Here is a 21,616-nt window from a genome sequence, read left to right as displayed (position 1 = left end):
TGTAGAGTCTTTCTCGTGTTACAGAGGGGTGGGTGGGTGATCTTTTACATGAGAAAAGCAACCAATACACTTTGTACCGCCATAAAACATTTAAGAACAATCAGGCCATTTCTTACTCATTTTTTATTTGTCTCCTTAAGTCTTTGTTGTTGTAAGGATTTGTATAGAATACTTAGCACACACATAACAAAACAACGTTTTCATGGAACAAAACGATGAAAAATATGCAATATCCAGAAACTGTGAACATAAAAATGGCGTAGGCAGGGACACTTAAAGACGATGTAAGAATTTTTTTTGACGAGTCTGGCAAATGCTAGAAAGAATGAAAAAAATACGCTTGACAGGGCACATACGAGTTTCGAACACGGATAAAAATAATTTTACTGCCACTGTGGTTATACTTAATTCACGTTCCAGATTATTTCAAGAATTGTAGTATTCTTGTGATAAATAAAACGCTAAGTTACAAGTATGTCTTTAGTATGTTGAAAATGAATTGTACATTTGCTGCGTTTTTTATGTAAGTAATTGAAATATCTAGCTGAACTTCAAACAATTCTCATATTGGGATTAAATTTTTAAGACATATAAAGTTACTTAATAGTGGATATTAAAAGACCAATCTTGCATTTTATAAATAGCAATGAACATCTGTTAATGATCCCAACAAAATAACAACAGTTCCCGTTCATGACACGTGAAAGCATATGAAACACCAACCGCCATTTTCAAGTGCGCAGTTTCCGCAACACTATAATCATGATAACATAATAATATTCATAGTTAAACATCAGAAACATGAAACAAAACATGTAAATTCTACTATACACGATGGGAAATCAACCAAACAAGCAGGTGAAAACACCATTCAAACATTCTTAAGCGAAACTCTACCATTCTTCCATACGTGACAGCGTGATCATCAAAGAACATGGCAGTGAACATTTAGTATTGAAGTGTAAAGCATTTCGCAAAAACAGCAAATATATTTGTAAGAACCATACCGATAACTGTAGGCTTGGTATGGGATATAGGAGCATCAAGTAAATTTTGTATTGCTGAACATAAAACATTATTCTAATCTGACATTAAATTTAATGACCATGTACAAAAGCAGTTATTGAAGCATCTTTAAATTGTTATTTCGTCATTCGTATTGTTCCGTTGGCGGTGTGGTTTGTATGATGTATTTGTATCTGATAATTCCGAGCCATAGGAATAAGTTGAAGCTTGCAGTGAATTTAAATTATGAATTAAGTTCATAAAGGCATTAGAGAAAAAATGAAACATGAAGTCATCTGTAAACATCAAATTGACATTAAGTTTGTATGTAGTTCAATCGAACTAATTTAAATACATCATGAACAAAATCCCCCAACTTTCATTTTCTTTCGGTCTAGAATAACATAGGTATCTATAATCACGACTGTTATTCCAGGCATATTATTACGTTTGTGATTTCTTGTTATGTCTTGAAAAGGACCACACACATTGTTGTTATGTTCAATAGGTCTGCCATTTAACGTAAACAATATAAAGATTTTAAAGCTTTTTCCGATTAATGGAGTAACAAAAAACAAGTTCATATTAGCAAAAATCAGATCAACAATAAAACCAGCTTTTATTAAAGTATAAGCAGTTGTCACAAAGGCCTGATTTCTTAACAAAACTTGGAAATTAATATATACATGTATAAATAATGACTATGTACATTTGAAGCACAACTTGTAACGTTGATACATTGCACTATCATAATCGCCGATTGAATTGCTAACGCATTTTCTGACAAATTAAGATTTCACTTTTCAGTTGGTTTTCGTATTTTGGAATTTTCTGAAAAACGTGCTTATCATTACTGTTGCAAAACAATGACCGATTGACCGGCTATGAAAAACAATGACCTATAGACCGGCTATGAAAAACAATGACCGATAGACCGGCTATGAAAAAGCTTTGAAATCTTACCATTGAAATTTAAGACAGGCTGTAAATGTATTGAGTCACTCGTGTTCAACAGAATTTAAATTCTCATTTGAATACAAACTATTTGATGAATTAATTTGTTTGTTACCAAAATGAGAAATATTTTCATCTGATATAAATCGCTGGCTTATATGAAAGCATTCACTGACAAAAAACATACACACGTGACACAAAACTAGGAAAGAATAATTATGGGCACGTTAAATGTAGTTTAAGCTCTCAAAACGGTCATTCAATAGTATTTAGACTTTTAGTATTTATAAAATATAAATAAATAATAATCAACGTATGTTAAACCACCAAAGTCAAATCTGATGGCTGTATACTTTCACAATATATAACGTACTGCAATCAGTAATGTTTAAAAGCCAACTTGTCTGACTTTAAAATACTGAAATGGTGGGTTGTTTTTGAAAGACATTTGCAAAAATTGTGTTTATTTATATTAACAGAGTATTGCTCGAACGTTGCCCTTTAAATTTCACCAGTTATTGACCTCACCTGCCTTTCATGGGGTTTTCAGTGTTAGTTTACATAGTGTAATTTATGGCTTAATGTTTACTTTTCTTAGGAAATTACTATCCCATCAATGCCAAAAAAGTCCCACCAGCATGTGTGTAAATGAGCCCGATTAGCTCATCTGGTTTAAAAGGGCGAGCATTGGGCAAGCACCAAATGTCAAATGTAGGTCAACTATATATTTATTTTTAAAAACATTACAACAAATACACGCAAATACAGATGCTGGTTGTGCTTACCATTTTTGTAGAAGTCTATCTTTAAAAAAAATAAATAAGTTAACAGAAAGCACGTTTATGTGATTTTCAAATCATGTACCATGCATTCGCCTTTATCCGAATCTGAAATAATCGACATCCCATTGGTACCTTTCTTACAACCAAAATGCCCTAACAATACCGTTACGTTGAATTTCTTTGTTTATTTTTTGCGTTGTTTAATATCACTATCCAAATAAAATTGACTTGATTAGTAAAAGCAACAAGAAAATGTACGCATATTTATACAGTCTTAGTTAAAAGGCAATTATTCTCAAATTGTGTGGCAAGTCGACTGTCGATACATATTGATGGACTGTGTAACGAGCCATGGGTAGATTAAGTACTAGTATATGACTTGTGGTCGCGAAACCAAACCGCAATCCAGATAAAATAAAACCTTAAACTAACCGCATAACCGCATAAACCACCACCGACCAAAACATTGTTTATAAACATTATTACATTCACATTATCTCATTTCCCTATTCAAATGAACAGATCATAAACTAAAAAATACACACAGTTAAAAAAATGTATTGGCGGGAGACTTTGAACATTAAAATAATATGCGCACTAGTTCAGGAAATAATTGAGGTCTTGTTAACTATTTGGGTAATTCGCCTGAATCGATTAAACGTATAATCGGTGATGATTCTATAATTATTTTTGAACTGATTTAGATACATTTTCTTTTTCTTTTTTTAATCTTGTCTAATCTGTTTGAAAGTAGATTTTAGCTTTCTGACAGTCATAATAGTTCTTGTTTCAAACAATAAATAGGACCTTGACAAATTAAAGTTAATTCGCATAATACGACGCACTGCGAAGTCAGCACTGAAGTTTGAACAGGTTTTTCTCCAATGTATTTACCGGTTGATGAAAAACGTAAAACAGTTAGAAGTTATGATATTGAATACTGTGAAAACATTTGAAAACTGCACAGAGATTCTTATTCATAAGGGGAAAATATCCTCTATAAACAAATGTGATAGTAGACAAAGCCTATACAGGCATGAAATGTACAGAGAACTAATATAATAGGCAATACCACAATAATCCCATAATAACTCGGCCCTATTTTTATAATAAATGCCATTGTCAAAATCTTGCTGAAAAGCACAATTCAGCACGTGATTTTTTTTACATACTACCAAACTTAAATACATACGATGTAATTACTGTTAGTGTAAAGTTGTCAAAAACGACACGAGCTTGATATAATATATGGAATTTAAGATGAATTCATGTTAGAAATGATGACTTTTACATATTAACATTATGAATTACATGCACCACTCAACTTCCACACGAAACTAACATATACCAGGTGAATACTGAATTATATCTATGTGAACACAACAGTAATAAATTACACAGTCCAAAATGTTCAACAACCGTAATAAAATTCATATTACATGCAACAAAAACTATTAAACAAAGATAAATGTAAGTTTCAGAATTTATAACATGGTCATGTGACAGTTTTAAAACAGATATTTGTTCAGATAATTTTGGTAAAAGCGCAAAACATACTCTTAATTTTGAGATTTAATAAACAGTTTCTAGTCAGATGTGATCTGGAGTTACTAGAACAAAAAACTACTGTTCATCAAAGATCCTTAAACAAGTATGGCGTATTTGATTTATAATTTTACATATATACGTGGACATCATTTGCAAATCATAGTCGATTTACGAATTCGAAATCTGTTTACACCCCAAATGTTACCATAAACAAGAGGGCCATGACGACCCTGTATCGCTCCACTGTTTTTTATGCGAAAAAAACGTGCAATACGCATGGGTTGAAATGTACTCAAGCATGTACTTTCTCTTTCTATCCCTCGTCCCACTGGGCGCTTAAAGTTGGAAGGGTGAGCATTTTTATATATGGAAAACGTTACTACGGTGTTAACTAAACAGACTAAAAAGCCCGGGAATTGTCGCACAGGTCCTTTGCTTATAACGTAGGTACATTTATCTCTCTAAGAGATATTGTTGTTCTTTCTATTTCACATATTTTTAGATGCTGAAAATCAAATCTACGCATTTGATTTGAAACAGATTCACAAGACCCATAGGAATCAAAATGCCTTAACCCTTTACCAAACGACACATTTTGGACTGTCCCAATTTGACAGAGGTTGCAGATGACAATTAAATTGTAATGGACTATGAAGGAAATGATCAGGTAGGGTAGAAATAATTGTGATAAAAGGAGAAATTGCTTAGCTACAAACCCGTAAAATCCTGTTAGTGTTTGGTAAAGGGTTAATAATCTCTGGTTCCTTCTTAGAGCCTTTCACACATTTATCACAAATACAATAGTACCATCTTTTTATTGTAAAGAATCATCTCAAAATATAATTAACAACCCACACATCCCTAAGACCAACAGGCCTGAGAATATTATGATAATCTAAAGATTATTTCTTTATATTTATAAATGTATTTAATTAAGTAATACATTTGACTTCTAAGATCAATTCATAACTTAAAATGGTCAGAAATATATATGGATCGTTGAGCAATTGACAATCATATCGACAATTCATGAGTCACGATTCACAAATGGAACAATGAATCATTAGTAATTAAAAAGCAGCCTATACGATAGTTAAGAACATTGCACTTCATTAATTTCAACACCTTCTCTTGGATACAAAGTTTGAGTTTACCATGCAGTATCATACATTGACTTTTCTTGAAATAATTATGTTCACGGAAGTAGTGTTTTTAAAATCAATCAGATATTATTAAACTGGTTTAAACACTACAAAAAAGACATGAAATTAACATGTCATCCGAAATATTGTTATCCGGATATATGGTCACTTTCGACATATTTAAATAAAACCCGACTGTTTTCAGTTTATAAGAAAAACATGCATAACACATGTTCTTACTTCAATTGCTTTGTAAGCAGTCACCATCTGATCTTAAATGGCACTAAATGACAGGGTTTTATCTCATGTTTACAAGATGTTGTTGTTGTTGTTGGTCCCAGCCACAGTAATCTCCCCTGGTAAAAATCAATCAGTTTTGTGACCCCCGGGGCAGGGTCAAATTTGAGCCCAGGGGAATAATTTGAACAAACTTGGCAGAGGACTATTAGATGTCACTACATACCAAGTTTAGTAGCCCTAGGCCCTATAATTATGAACAAGAAGATTTCTAAAGTTTGCACAAAATATGCATTATTTAAGCATATGTTCATTTTTTATGACCCCCGGGGCAGGGTCAAATTTGTCCCCAGGGGCATAATTTGAACAAACTAAGTAGAGAACTATTAGATGTCACTACATACCGAATTCGGTAGAAATAGGCCCAATGGTTATGGACAGAAAGATTTTTAAAGTTTGCACAAAATAGGCCGAATATAAGCATATGTTCAATTTTGTGACCCCTGGGGAACGGTCAAATTTGATCCCAGGGGCTTAATTTGAACAAACTTGGCAGATGACTATTAGATGTCACTACATACCAAATTTGGTAGCCCTGTGCCATACGGATGTGGACAACAAGATTTTTAAAGTTTGCACAAAATAGGCCTAATTTAAGCATATGTTCAATTTTGTGACCCCCAGGGCAGGGTCAAATTTGACACCAGGGGCATAATTTGAAGAAACTTGGTAGAGGACTATAAGATGTCACTACGTACCAAATTTGGTAGCCCTAGGCCCAATGGTTATGGACGATAAGATTTTTAAAGTTTTCACAAAATAGGCCTTATATAAAGCAAATTTTCCCCCGGGGCAGGGTCAAATTTGACCCCAGGGGCATAATTATTATTTGAACAAACTTGAAAGAGGTTCACCCCAGGAACATTCCTGAGAAATTTCATCAGAATTGGACCAGTAGTTTAGGAGAAGATGAATAAAGAAAAAGTTAACGCACGGATGCACGCACGGACGCAAGCACGACGAACACAGGACCATGACATAAGCCCCGCTGGCCTCTGGCCAGTGGAGCTACACATAATCGATTTTTAAATATTTAACCATTACATTAATATGTTATAATGGAACAAAAGCGCATGGGATGATACAATTGGCATGATTTGCGATTTTCTGATCTGAAAAACTACACTTAACTACAATAAGCACAATGTATTAAATTTATCACAACTAACAACAACTATAACTAGGCATTTCATCTTAAGCCATATAGATCGGTGAAAAATGCAGTAAAGCCGTACTCTTTATGTAATGAATGTCGTTTGAACAAACATCTCATCACGCAAGGAACAATCCTATTCCAAAGACACATCAAAACACTGAGTGAAATTTAATCCAATTGACATTATGCGACACTATATTTTTTACTTTATACCATTTGAACAAAGTACATAAATCACCGATAACTTTACACATATCATCCAGCTTGCCGGGTTTCGTGCGATTTATGAGGAATATAGTCCACACAAAAATTACTTAATAGATCACATACTTGAATCTTTTTTTAAAATGTGTTCAATCAATCACACAAACTCGTCATTCACATAATATGCAACTTCGGTCAATTCTATTTAAAGATACGTTAAAAAAGATTGCACCAGGTCTGCTGTACATCCGCCTAGCGTTCTTGCTGCAGCGAACACATTTTAAGCTCCCCTAGATTAAACACCGATACACGCATCAAATCTCATGAAAACACGCTACCGGTAAGGGATAATTACTTGTACAAGCCACATGAAATCAGTTTCACATGCTTGAAAAATATACTAGTATGGTAATATTTCTTCATTTTTTTTTCCAAAATCACTAAGATACACCGATTCCAGAACTATCACCATTTTCATTAATTTCCTTCCCAACAAAGCTAAATATTTCTTTCGAAATCATGGTATCATGGTATTGGTTTGCACTGGCATTACCGATATATAATCATAGATAGAACGATGTTTTCGCACAGGTATGGGTATCATAAATGCCCAATGCTAGTCTTTACAGTTTTCACCATTTCCTACATGCGTAATTTTGGCGTCCGTTGAACTTTCACTGTCTTTAATATCAGTACAAACGGTCGGTAAAGCAGCCTTTTCACCATCATCACCGTTGGTGTCTGCATTGTTGTCTTTCTTTGAACCTTTCGTACTTAGATCCATCCCTGTTAACTGTTCTTGCGTCTCCTTTTTCGTTCGCATTTCTGTTATGGCCGTAATAACCTTGTCAAGACTCTTTTCTTTTACTTTGCCGTTCGTCGGAAAGGATTTAGGCGAGGCCCTGTTAGAATTCTGCGCGGGAGACGAGGAAGAACCTTTTGCTGAATGTTCTGAGAAGGTTAAAGAATTTGTAGAACTTTGATAAACGGACGAAGCCAAATGCGGCGGAGGTGGAAGCAAAGAAACCAAGTGGCTATTCATGAAACCATAATATGGGTCGGCAAAATGCGCCATGAAGTTATAATGTGAGCCTATTGCTTCGAGCGCACGAGCTTCCTCAAGCTTTGAAGCCATTGAGCTGGCAGTTTTTGGATTCATTGAAAACCTATAGTTCGGTATGGCAAGACGCTCATGAAAACGACTGGAGGAATACAAGCTGTGAGCACCCGAAAAATGGTTGGCCAGATTGGGCACGTTCAGATGAGTGGGCGTCCGATGCTGCTGTGAACTGAGTTTAGCTCCACTGAGCGATGTGAAGAACGGGCTTTGGTGGCGGTACTCAGGCAGTGTTGAAGCGGTAGATTCCATTGGGGCAGTAGTTGTGTTGGACTTTGATTCCGAACGGGAGATTGACGCTGAAGATGACGCTGATGGTTCTGTCTCCAGAGATGAAGATGATGCTGGCAGTGGATGTGGTGAGTCGATGGGTTTTGAACTGGCCGCTGTCAGTTTTGTTCCTTTGGAAATTGTTGCTGCTGCTTTTGATGAAGGTACACAAATTGTTTGCGCTGGGTGGCTCCTTGTTGTTGAAATGCACGATGGTATGGGTGACGATTGCGAACAAGTTGGTGTTTGCAGTAATGATGTCATTGAGCCTGTTAAGTTATTTTGGGAAGCAGATTTGGATTGATTTAAAGTTTTGTTATCGTAAGCATCCTTCTTAACTTTCATGTCCACTTTAGGCTTAACTTTCGCGCTAGCAATCTTTTGCTGATTGTTTTCATAACCAGTATTTAGTCGTTTGCATTTTGCACGCGGATCGTCCGCTTTTTCCTTTTTAATATCCTTTACTTTCATTAAGACTTTACCGTTATTATTCAATTGCGTTTTGTTTTCTCTCCGAATTATGTTCACTTTGTCTGTTTTTGTTTCCTTACCACATTTGCTGTCAATTGCTGATGCGTTTTTGTTGATTTCTTTACTTTTGCCTTTCCAATCCGATGTAAACACAGTCCTAGGCGGAGGAGACATTGGGCTGCTTTGTTTTGTGCTCAATGTGTTACTGACTGTGGTCAAAGTGTATTGTCCATTTGTGAAGCACAGGAGTTGCTTTGGAATTCGCAAATCTGGAGGTGGCGACTCCTTGGTGTTTGGCAATTTTGATTTTATCACAACTTTTGAATCGGGCGACGACGCTGCACTTTTTGTGTCACTTAATCGGTGTATCCAGGAGTATGTGTTTGAACACTTTGGCAAATCGCCTGATGAAGACACTGATTTGGTTTTAAACAACTGCGAGACGCCATCTATAGTGGAATGCTGCTGTTTTGGTGAATGGCTTCTAGACTTTATTTTCTTGTCCTTGGCCAGAATTTCCTCGTGTTCGTCATTAAGTTTGCTTTTTGGTGGCCTTCCGCGTGGTCTGTTTGTTTTAAAAGACCTTTTGGAGGAGCTAGATTGTGAGTAAGAGTTATCAGAAGAATCTGATAGTGAGGCACATTTCGAAGAATATTTGAACGATTTTGAACACGAATTTTTTTCGATAGGTTTTTCATCATCCTCAAACCTATAAGTCTTTTCAGGTAAATCCATAACGAACGACTGGTACTTTGACTGAAACCCTGTAGTTTCTGATCTAGACGGAGATTTAGGGCACGGTATTTTGGTGGGCGATTTTGGACGCGGAGCAAATTTAAGTGTTATTTTTGTTGGGGATAAAGGCTGTGCTAGATACGCAGTTTTTGGTGTCAACTGTCCTGAGTAACTGATGCTTCGCTTTGGGATTTTAACGTCTGATATTTTTGGTTTTGAGTCCGCATTAGCTTCATCTAAATCATTATATTTTCGCTTGCTGCTGGAAGATTGTATGTCATCTAAGGACACCGAACAGTCCACTGAAAGCTGCGTTCGTTTACTACTGTCATATGACAAGTTCGACAACCGATGAGCACTCAATGTTACCAAATCTTCATTTTCTATGTCTGACTTAGGAAAGTCATAAACATCCGTGGCCGAATCAACAAATTTCAATTTTTTGTCTGCACTTTCAGATTCAGTGTACGTCGACACAGAAACCTTGATATGTTTTTCTTTCTCATGTTTCACATTGTCCTTTTGCTGTTGTCGGTCAACTATGAAGTTATCAGTTTCACAAGACACATCAGCGGTAAGTCTTTGACCTGGAGATAGCCCACCTTTGCAGTACTCCTTATTCGAGTCTGGAATGTCTAATTTCTCGTGTTCACTATCATTGTTTTCGTGCGATTCTGTTTGACAACCTTGTGTGTTTTGGGTCGATGAAACGACGGGCTCTGAAATATCATCATCTGTAAAGCACGACTTTGAACGTTTTTCTTTATGCACTAACACCCGTCTGTCAAACTGGTTGTTACGAGCACATTCATTACTACATGGCACCGTGTTAGTTGAAGTCTCAACCTTATTATGAGTCTCTTGGTCGTTCTCAGTGAACTTATGAACTGTGTGTTTGTTTGTACCGCAATCAATTTCTGTCTCACTACTGTGTTTTTCATTAGCTTTTTTAACTTTCGAATCTTTCCTTGCACAATCGCTATTAGAATCACTGCTTTGTCCCACCCCCGTAGAGGCCAATACTGTGTCACACTTGTCTACACTCAAACGATTAGAACCATGCTTCACTACATCTTTCTGCTTATCATCATGGCACAAATGACTAGAATTCTTTTGCTGACTGGTATTGTTTACATTTACGCTGCAAGTCCTTTCATTTTTAAAGTTACTCGATTCCGGCTTTGACACAAGTATCGGATCCCCAATACTCGCTTTCTCTTGATCACGTTTATCCGAAACCTTTTTTCGGTCGTGTTCAGTTTCACTTTCACACTGATCAGGCTTGCCAGCCTTCGCAACACTCGTTTCAGTGTCTTTATCTTTCTCTAATTCTTCATTATCAATGTCTAATCCGTCTCCCTCTAAAACGGAATCCACCTTACTCTCGTCAGATTCTAGCGAAGCAGATTTATCGAGGTCACTGTGCAGTTTGTCATCATCGGTAATGTACCCACTCGTTTCAGTTTTGAGATCAGAAGTGTTTGTGATGTCATTGATGACGTCATCCGTTTCCAGGACTGCAGGAATCTCGTCGTCCGCTTTGAACCGCTTGGCAGGGTTGGTGAATACCGAGTAGAAGAGACGCAACGGCCCTTTCTGAAATAAACACAAAATAATATAATTTTAATAAAAGTATTAGCATTCCTCAATGGCATGACAATTATGTTATGCTTCATGAAGTTAATTGTGTTCTTTTTTCAAAATCAGATTGAGTCATTCACTCGAAAAACGTGTAACATTTTAGAGTGTTATACGCTTTATATAAACATATCGAGATCAACTTAAAAGGGGTATGTTCTATCAGTGATATTTAAACGCTCTAGCATTTCCACATTCATTAATTGTAAAATCATGCCTTTCAGCTCTTCAACCATGATGTGGCGCGTAGTGAATATAAACTACTCTCAGTGCAGATGCAATATTATTAACTTAAAAAACGCCTGTACAACAATTTATGAGAGTTTTATGAGGTTTATGTGTTCGCGCGCCGCGATATGATAAATAGTCGCTGATTTAAACGTCTGAGTTTTCTTTGAAATAAAATACATCCTATACGCTCAGCCAGCTTATCGGGCATTTCAATCTCAGCCATTCACAGCAGTCCCGCTTTAATCCACGAGATAATCAACAGGGATATGAGCAGATGAAATTACTGAACATAAATATTAGACTATAGAATATTGGTCTATAAAAAACAAATTGGCCAAAAAATACCGTAAAAGCAAAATAGAGCCACAGACTAGCGATATTCAGGTGTTATGGACTTCTAGATAAGCGAGTTGTTCCCAGCTTAGCCCATTTATGCCTAGCGTCTAGAAAAAAAGGCCTTGGCAAACAGCGTAGACCCAGATGAGACGCCGCATGATGCGGCGTCTCACCAAGGTCTGCACTGTTTGCTTAAAGGAATTTCTGTAAAAAATATTCTAAATATAGAAATAAATATACTAGACATCCCTAATTTTGGAAATAAATTGATCCAACTTAGAAGGATGGGAGAGTCCACTAGGCATAAATGGGTTAGATGATTTGTAATAGGGCAAAAATATGCGCCCAGCCTGGGACTCGAACCATGAACACTTAGCTATCAGGACGACTGAAAAAACTTCAACAACATCTCCCCTAACGAGACCAATATAATACCTTGACTATTTCAAGATCCACCAAGAAAAAATTAACACCGCGCTAAAACGAGCATTCGTGTGAATGTATGAATCGGTTTCATGTAATTTATTGTGACTGACATTTCACTGTTATACTTAGACCGTTTGAGGGCATAATATAAACCGCACCGGTGGTTAATATAATTATATTACGTCAGATCGCGTTAGTGCATTTATTATATCGGCATAAGACCATTCAAATGATTTGAAGCGTACAATTTGTTAAGAATGTGAAGGCTATAAATCATCATTGATATAGGTATACATACGAGGAAACAATACTCCGGGAAAATTACTAAATACTTTTTTGAAGGACAGTTTTTGTTTCTTTTGATAAAACACTTTACTAAATATGCAATGCTGAGTAAAATAACCGAACAGAACCATCTTTCGCCAAGTAAGTACATAACACGAACAATGGTTAATAGCGTTTTTTATTGGCTTCTAAATAGCAAAACAAATGGGGAAACAGCTTCAAAACGATGAAATGCCGTTTACTTGCAGCGCCTTTGCCTTCACCATAGGCGCAATGATTATGCGTTATTATATCACTTTCATGGTAAATCTAGAAGTGAAACAAGAGACCCTAAAGAGCCCTGGGTCGCTCACCTGAGAGACTAAGATGGAAAGAAACAAAGATTAAAACTCTTCAGCAAATATTGCAAATTATTGGTATGAGAAGACTGACTTTAAAAATAAGGTGTTCCAAAGTATTTACAATAGGCCTATATAGAAAATTACCCCACCCACCCTGGTGGCCATGTTTTTCATACCCAGATCAAAAAAAAATAAAAATATATATATACATGTATAAGGAAAATGCTTCTTACATACATATAGAGAAAACTGCCCCATCCCCTGGCGGCCATGTTTTTTCCACTGATCACGACCATTTTCAAACTCATCCAATATATCAATAAAACCAATGTTTGGACAAAGTTACATGATGATTGGCCATTAAATGTGACTTTGAGAGTGTTCACAAGGCGGTCATGTTACTAGATGGATCAAAACCATTTTTGAACTCAACCGTCGTATCCAGGAAAAAAATCTTCTGACCAAATGTCATGAAGATTGGGCAAAAATGTGTCTTCTAGACTGTTCACATGTTTTCTTATATACATATAGATAAAACTGCCCCAACCCCCGGCGGCCATGTTTTTTTCACTGAACACGACTATTTTCAAACTCAACCAAGATATCCATAAAACCAATGTTTTGACCAAGTTTCATGATGATTGGACAAAAATGTGACTTCTAGAGTGTTCACAAGCTTTTTATACTATATAAATACATTGTATAAGTAAAAAGCCCCCCCTCCTGGCGGCCATGTTTTGTTACCGATCCGAACCATTTTCGAACTCAACTGTCGAATCCAGGAAACAAATGTTCTGACCAAATTTGATAAAGATTGGGCGAAAAATGTGTCGTCTAGACTGTTCACATGTTTTCACTATATACATATAGAGAAAACTGCCCCATCCCCTGGCGGCCATGTTTTTCCACTGATCATGACCATTTTCAAAATCGTCCGAGATATCCACATAACCATAGGCACAACATGTGACTTCTAGAGTGTTCACAAGCTCCTTTACTATATAAATATAAGGAAAAAGCCCCCCCCCCGGCGGCCATGTTTTTTTTACCGATTCCAACCATTTTCGAACTCAACCGTATGTTTTTTTTACCGATTCCAACCATTTTCGAACTCAACCGTCATATCTAGGAAACTAATGTTCCGACCAAATTTCATTAAGATTGGGCAAAAAATGTGTCTTCTAGACTGCTCACATGTTTTCACTATATACATATATAGAGAAAACTGCCCCGCCCCCTGACGGCCATGTTTTTTCACCGATCTGGACCATTTTCGAACTCGTCCAAGATATCAATGAAACCAATGTCTTGACCAAGTTTCATGATGATCGAGCAAAAATTGTGACTTCAAGAGTGTTCACAATGTTTCTCTCTAGCCATATAAGGAATACTGCCCTGCCCCCTGTTGGCCATGTTTTTCAATGGACCGAAACCATTTTTGAACTCAACCAACAAATCATTAAGACAAGCATTTTGACAAAGTTACATGAATATTGGGCATCAAATGTGACTTCAACAGTGTTCACAAGGTTTTTTCTTTTTTTTGACCTAATGACCTAGTTTTTGACCCAGCATGACCCAGTTTCGAACTCGGTCGAGGTATCATTGGGACAAATGTTCTGACATAGTTTCATGAAGATCGGACAATAAATGTGGCATCTAGAGTTTTCACAAGGCAAATGTTTACGACGGACGCACAACGCACGACGGACAAAAGGCGATCACAAAAGCTCACCATGAGCACGTTGTGCTCAGGTGGCTCACCATGAGCACGTTGTGCTCAGGTGAGCTAAAATGACGTCATCTTAGAATGATGACGCCTGCGATGTTTATCGTCACCTACCCGTCTCCAGGAGTAGATGTAGGCGATGTCCACCAGCGTGAAGTGGTCGCGTAGTGTTTCGTCCGTGTGGAAAAAATCGATCTGTAATAGAAAAACGTATGTACAATGTACATGTATGTTTAACAAGCTGATAATAACTTTAATTCATGTAATCGAAAACATCATGTAAATACTCATTGATCTACAAGGAGAATCGAAAACAAAAGAAACAGGATAAGAGCCAAGTTGTCTAGAGACGGTGGTATAGTGGCGTTGTTATGGAGGCGCAAATGAGCAGGGTCGTAAAGTGTCGTACAGTTTTTGAGCGTCATATTTAATACGTCGAGTTTGATCGATGAGTGAAAGATGTCAACACCAGTTCAATGTAAAATCAGCACTTTACTGTGATGAAAACAAGAGCACCGCATAACGGGTGCCCACGCTCGGCTGCGGGTGCAGTTTTCAATAAATGAAAGCTTGTCATTTTTTTATTTTGAATTTTTAGAGGTCACAGTGATCTTGACCTTTCACCTATTGACCCCAACATGGGTGTGGCGTGTAGAACTCATCAAGGTGCATGTACATATGAAGTTTCAAAGTTGTAGGTGGAAGCACTTTGATTTTAGAGCCAATGTTAAGGTTTTAGCACGACGCGGACGGCGGACGTCAGACGTCGGAAGACGAGCTGTCTATGACAATACCTCGGGTTTTCTCCGAAAACAGCCGAGCTAATAAATTTGCATTGCATTTGTTGCTGTAGTATGCAGATCAATAGTTATTTTGTACATAACATTAAATGAACCAATACGTATTTTAAAGATGTTACGAATGACGCAAAGACTTCTGACGTTGGTTCGATAAACATTCCGATCGAAGAAGTGATTAAAATTCCACAAAATTACTCTAAACGTTTCATAATTACACCATTAAGTCGATTCTGGAAATAGAACATTTTACCCCGCGCAACTGCAAAATCTCTAGGCCAAGAAGCGACGATAAAGTGATTCCGTTCATAAGAGCAGAAATAAACATGGATACTAAAACTGCAATAAACATTTCAGCAAAATGTATTGCAGTCGGTTGCACTTTTAAGCACTTCCAAAGGCGATAAAACATGTTTGCGATTTAAACAGAACTCGGCAGGTGCGCGTCTCTGTTGCTATGCAGAAAGATAACGCATAATTAGGTGGTCGGGGGTATTATACTTTGCAGGTAAATATAAGGTATATTTCTGACATCGTTTGGAACGTTAATCAAGGGAAACGAATAAAACTCATATGATACTCGTTTTTTTTCGAAAATAAGCTATGAATTTCTTCACAGAACTATAATAATTTGACTCTACCACAGTGTCACCAATGAATATTTGGTTGCATATTATGCCATTGATGAAAAAAAACCACAAACACAAATAAAGGTAATATTATGAATTGTTGGCATAGATTAACGTCGTTTCAAAATTAAACGTTTGCATATTAATTTTAACATTTAAATGTATTAATCGTTAAAAGACATTTAAAGACAACGAGAAAAAAAATTGATGTTACATATATCTTAGAAAACTTAAAGCAAATATCTATCAATCAAAATATAAATAAAACAAGAAACCGTCGGAGACGGGTGATGCTCCCCCAAGGTTTTTGGTCACAATTGTTATTGCACTATATATTCAGATTAAAGGAAACGTCTTGAGGGGCATAACTTTGGACAAAATAATACGATGGATGGTTTAGCAACTTAAAAATTTCAAAGGGCCATAACTCTCTTAATAAATCATCTAACCAGAACCCACAAATAACATGCCATCTCCTCTAGGTAGTTAAGCTTCCTATACAGCGTCATTGAATTCCAATCAGTAGTTGGGGGACAAGAGTTGCACTATATGAACAGTTTATAGAAAATTTCAAAGGGCCATAACTCTGTGAAAAATCATCCGACCAGAACCGGCTGATGATATGCACATCTCCTCTTGGTAGTGAAGCTTCCCATAAAGTTTAATGAATTCCGGTCATTCATTGCTGAGAAATAGCCCGGACAAAAATTGTGTACGGACGGACACACGCACGGAAAGACGAAGTGGCGACTATATGCTCCCCCAAAAATTTTTGGGGGAGCATAAAAATACAGTTAATGTGGAAACCTAGCTGACATTTTTATACGTCAAGTATTAGGGAAGCTAAGTTTGAAATTGATAGCGCTTTAATTGAATGTACTATTTCACACACGCTTGCACAGCATTACCTGATATCTATCACAGAGGCTGAATTTCATTCTGACGAACTTCTTTAGAAGTCCAACCGTGAACTTTCCTGGACATAGCAGGTATCGCCGGTCCGAGGCCTGAAACAATTGACATCAGCATCAGCGACATCATCATGATCATTTTCGTTTTCTTCAACGTGATCGTCATCACAATCATCATAACCAGTATCGTCATCCTCAACATTATGGTCAGCAATATCCTCGTCGTCATCGTCGCGACAACAATCCGTATTACCATCATCATCAAATTTTTTATAATCATCAGTTTAACAACCATCGTTATTTCACATTTAGTATCAAAATCGACGGTGTTTTATGTTCATGTTCATCGTGATCATGATCGGTTATGTCTTTATCAGCATCATCGTTATCCGTTTAAACAAACAGATGACTCAAATACAATCCCAACCCAGATTTCATCAAGATAAACATTCTGACCAATTTTCATAAAGATTGGATGAAAACTGTGACCTCTACTGTCTACACAAACAAATTGTTGAAGGACACACGCACACACGCACGCACAACGGACGCCGGACATCACACGGTCACATAAGCTCACCATGTCACTTCACGAAAGGTGAGCTAAAAAGGCATATACACTCTAAAACATACCGTCGACGTCGTACTCATCACATTCCATCACAGTGCATCATCGAAATACGTGATTCGTCGTAATATGTTATTCATGTACAAATATACAAACATGTACTTTTCAGTAATGAGTCTAGTTCTGGACAAACTGTGCTTAATGCAAGTGCGTAAAGTGTCGCCGCAGATTAGCCTGCGCAGTCCGTACAGGCTAATCAGTGACAAAACTTACCGCCTACGCTATATTTTCGCTTAAAAAATACTTTAATGTAACGAAAAATTCCATTGTAGCGGAAATTGTCGTCCCTGATTAGCCTAGTCTGGGTCGACAATTAACGCTCATGCATTCAACCCCGTTTAACAAGAGCGAGGCTCAAATATACTTCACAAACTACTTTTAATACAGAACACTAGGCGCTTAATGCTGCGTTACTGACCTCCAGCTTATGGTGCCTCGACTTGCCGCTGACCGCCAGTGGAGGTGTGCCGCTGTAACATACATACGTCATACACATGATACCATCCACATAAACACCGACATACACGAACCATAACATAAACAAACAACAAAAGGGCCAGAGACCCACGGACGCTAATCTGAGACTTCAATGAACTTAGTTACTGCTCTCAGCAACTTTTAGATGTTTCTAAAAACATTTTCAAACTCGGCCAAAAATATCAACTAGATAGTTAATAAGGTTTTGCTATTGCCATATAAGGAAAAATGCCCCCCCCCCCCCCCGGCGGCCATGTTTTAAACGGACGGTTACCATTTTCTCAGCCTAGATATCATTAGAAACAAGCAAATTTGTTGAATTGATATTCCCCGCAAAATAAGTGTAGGCTTATTGTTTTTATAATTGTCAGGCTTCGTGAAGATTGGACAATAAATGTTGAAGACGCACGTCGTACGACGGACAAAAAGCCATCACACATGCTAACAATTAACATGCTCAGGTGAGCTATCAAACCAAATGTGCAGTTTGAATGGGAACTACTTTTCTACGCTGTGATCAGTTTCTCAAATTTGCGATGTTTGGGAGTCGTTTTTACAACCATAAATGTGTTCTTTGATTATTTATTGATTGTTATATCGATATGTTAAAATGTTTTGATAGTATATACCGCAATGCATTATGGTTGAAAATGTTCAAGTCTGGTATACAAGGTAAATTGCTTAGAATAGTGAAGGATATGTATGCAAATGTTAAGTCGCGTGTTAAATCATGTTCATCGTATTCCGATTATTTTAGTTATGCGGTTGGACTGAGGCAAGGTGAAGTTATGTCGCCGATTTTGTTTTCTTTATTTGTTGAAGATCTTGAACTGTACCTACAAGACAACATTAACTCTGGTTTGAGTAAAGATGATATTACGATGATTTTACTATTATTTGCTGATGACATGGCCATTGTAGGCAAGTCACCTGCTGAAGTCCAGTCACATTTAGATAGATTGTATTTATACTGCAATTCTTGGGGTTTAAATGTAAACACTGCTAAAACGAAAATTATAGTGTTTCGGAAGAGAGGAGGTTTAAAACAAAATGAAAAATGGGCATACAATGGTAATGATATTGAAGTTGTTGATAACTTTAATTATTTAGGCACAGTACTAAATTATACTGGAAGTTTTAAATTAAACCAAGAACATTTGATTGGTAAAGCCCTTAAAGCCATGAATACATTGTTGATAAAATGTCATGACTTCGATATTAAACCAAAAATATTATGTCAGTTGTTTGACTCTTTTGTGGGTTCCGTATTAAATTATTCCGCAGAAGTATGGGGTTTTAACAAGTCAGATAACATTGAACGCATACATTTAAAATTTTGCAAACGATAACTTCAGGTTAAAATAAATACATGTAATGTTGCTGTTTATGGAGAATTAGGTAGATATCCATTGTATGTAAACATGTTTTTAAAAATAATAAAATATTGGTTTAAAATTTAAACCAGTGAAAATATTATTATGCAAATTGTTTACAAACAAGCTTTAAACGATTGTAATAAAGGTTTTACAAATTGGGTCTCACATGTCAAAAACATGTTAAATAATTATGGATTTGGTTATGCATTTGAAAATCCAAATGTTGTGCAAATAAATAGTTTTATTAGAGAATTCAAATGTAGACTTGTTGACAATTTTAGACAAGAGTGGCGTGGTAAACTGAATAGCAGTCCTGTATTAGATATGTATAAAGTTTTTAAAACCTCTTTTGAATATGAAGAATATTTGGACTTACTTCCTAGACGTCTGCGTTTATTTTTTGTAAGAATAAGAGTCTCTGCACACCCGTTGAGAATTCAAACTGGCAGATATGCCCAACACAATATTCCACGCAATGAACGATATTGTTTATGTTGTAATGACACTGATTTAGAAGACGAACATCATTTTATATGTATATGCCGATGTTACATCGATTTAAGAAAAAAATATATAAGGAATACATATTATATTAATCCATCTGTGTATAAATTTCACAAATTATTAGTTACTTGTGATTGATTAATAATTTCCAATGTATGCAAATATATAAAAGAAGCTCTAGTTGTAAGAAATACAATACTAAACAATACTGTTGAATAGCTTTCACCACCCCTCGTTAGAACTTATGTGTTCTTACCATATATTATGTTTATTTGTATTGATTTTATGTTATATAATGTTATGTTATTATTCGCATTCACGTGACAGAATATGATGTGTAATTTTAGTATTAAGACGATATACTATTGTATAAGTCTGAATAAACTATGTCTGTCTGTCTGTCTGTCTGTCTGTCTGTCTGTCTGTCTGTCTGTCTGTCTGTCTGTTTATTGTAAGTGAGTTAATCTAGAAATATTTTAATATCATTAATATTTTTTTTTTAATCACAAAATACAACAATTATAAACGACTGATTAATGCGGTGCACGTCGTCAAAGGAAAACGTCCGCTTTATGTTGTGTTTATAGGCATCGCATACATGCGTTCGTTTGCGCATGTTAATATGAAGCGACGCGCACGTGCAACGTAACATTTTTTAACATCCTGTATACCACAAAACATTAAATGCCCTTCAATGTAATTTGAAAAAACTAAGTCTGAACGTAAAATATTGACTACTGTGATTACTTGCCATATTTTAACTTCGATTTGATAAGACTACGATTTAACTAAATTATGTTCGTAATCATGATCCCAATGATATATACGTGTTCCTACTCACTCAGAGCTGAGTTCGAGAACGAGGCTGATCTGTTCGTCTGCTGAGTAGATGATGCGTTCCCGTTCTTCCGGTATCCCATGCTCACCCACACGACCTGAATATCAATAGGAATAAACCATGCCATTGCATTCTTGTAGATTCTTACTAACTCGAAAACAGCCGTGCTTGAGAGGTTATTACGGGACAAATCAGAACAAAATCACTTCCAAAGAAAATTTACAATTAATTTGTATTCATTCCTGCTGCATATGTTGAAGGGAAACGTGCATTGAAGAGCAAAGTCTTGCGAAAAGGAAATACATGTTATTCACATTGTCCATTAGCACACTTGCGCAAAACGCATCTAACCATGACCAAATAATGATGTAACATTTCGTTAACAGAACATTGTTTGTAATATATCATTAAAGCAGATAAATTAGACTATACAATTATCCATGAGTTCATACTTGTGTCATTTACACTTCATTTAGCCAAATGTTCAGTGAAACATCAACATTTAATTATATTGCTACAATTAAAAAAATAAATAGATATTTTATGAATGAAATAGTTTATTACATAAAAAATCCATTAATTGAAGTAAACAATATGTTCAAACACGTGCAGTGATGTCTCAAAATACTTTCAATAATTTTCAGAGGTTAACTTCCAATATATGTGAGCATGCATAAAACAAAGTACGCCGTTTAATCACTGCATATTATTTTTCCACAAATAGGCTATCTAACACTACAATCGTTATTGCCTATCAAGTTATAAAAGATGAAATAGCGTATCATACAT

The 21,616-nt window shown here is 36.2% G+C and overlaps 1 protein-coding gene across 2 annotated transcripts in view; it reads right to left on the bottom strand.

Moving 5' to 3' along the window:
* Positions 1 to 106: 106 nt before the first annotated feature.
* The window catches only part of LOC127862067 (uncharacterized), a 90,954-nt gene continuing 69,444 nt past the window's right edge, over positions 107 to 21,616 (bottom strand). For both annotated transcript variants that reach the window (XM_052401014.1, XM_052401013.1), the window contains exons 6-10: positions 20,831 to 20,924; positions 18,051 to 18,102; positions 17,002 to 17,100; positions 14,782 to 14,862; positions 107 to 11,277 (exon numbers count right to left, since the gene is read on the bottom strand). In XM_052401014.1, the coding sequence (XP_052256974.1) occupies positions 7,705 to 11,277; positions 14,782 to 14,862; positions 17,002 to 17,100; positions 18,051 to 18,102; positions 20,831 to 20,924 (3,899 nt within the window). In that variant the 3' untranslated portion in view covers positions 107 to 7,704. The remainder of the gene's footprint in view (positions 11,278 to 14,781; positions 14,863 to 17,001; positions 17,101 to 18,050; positions 18,103 to 20,830; positions 20,925 to 21,616) is intronic.

This window comes from Dreissena polymorpha, chromosome 16 (genome assembly GCF_020536995.1).
Source record: "Dreissena polymorpha isolate Duluth1 chromosome 16, UMN_Dpol_1.0, whole genome shotgun sequence".
NCBI lineage: Eukaryota > Metazoa > Mollusca > Bivalvia > Myida > Dreissenidae > Dreissena > Dreissena polymorpha.
The sequence above is the reverse complement of the archived record's forward strand: the minus strand, read 5'-3'. Positions and strand labels throughout refer to the sequence as shown.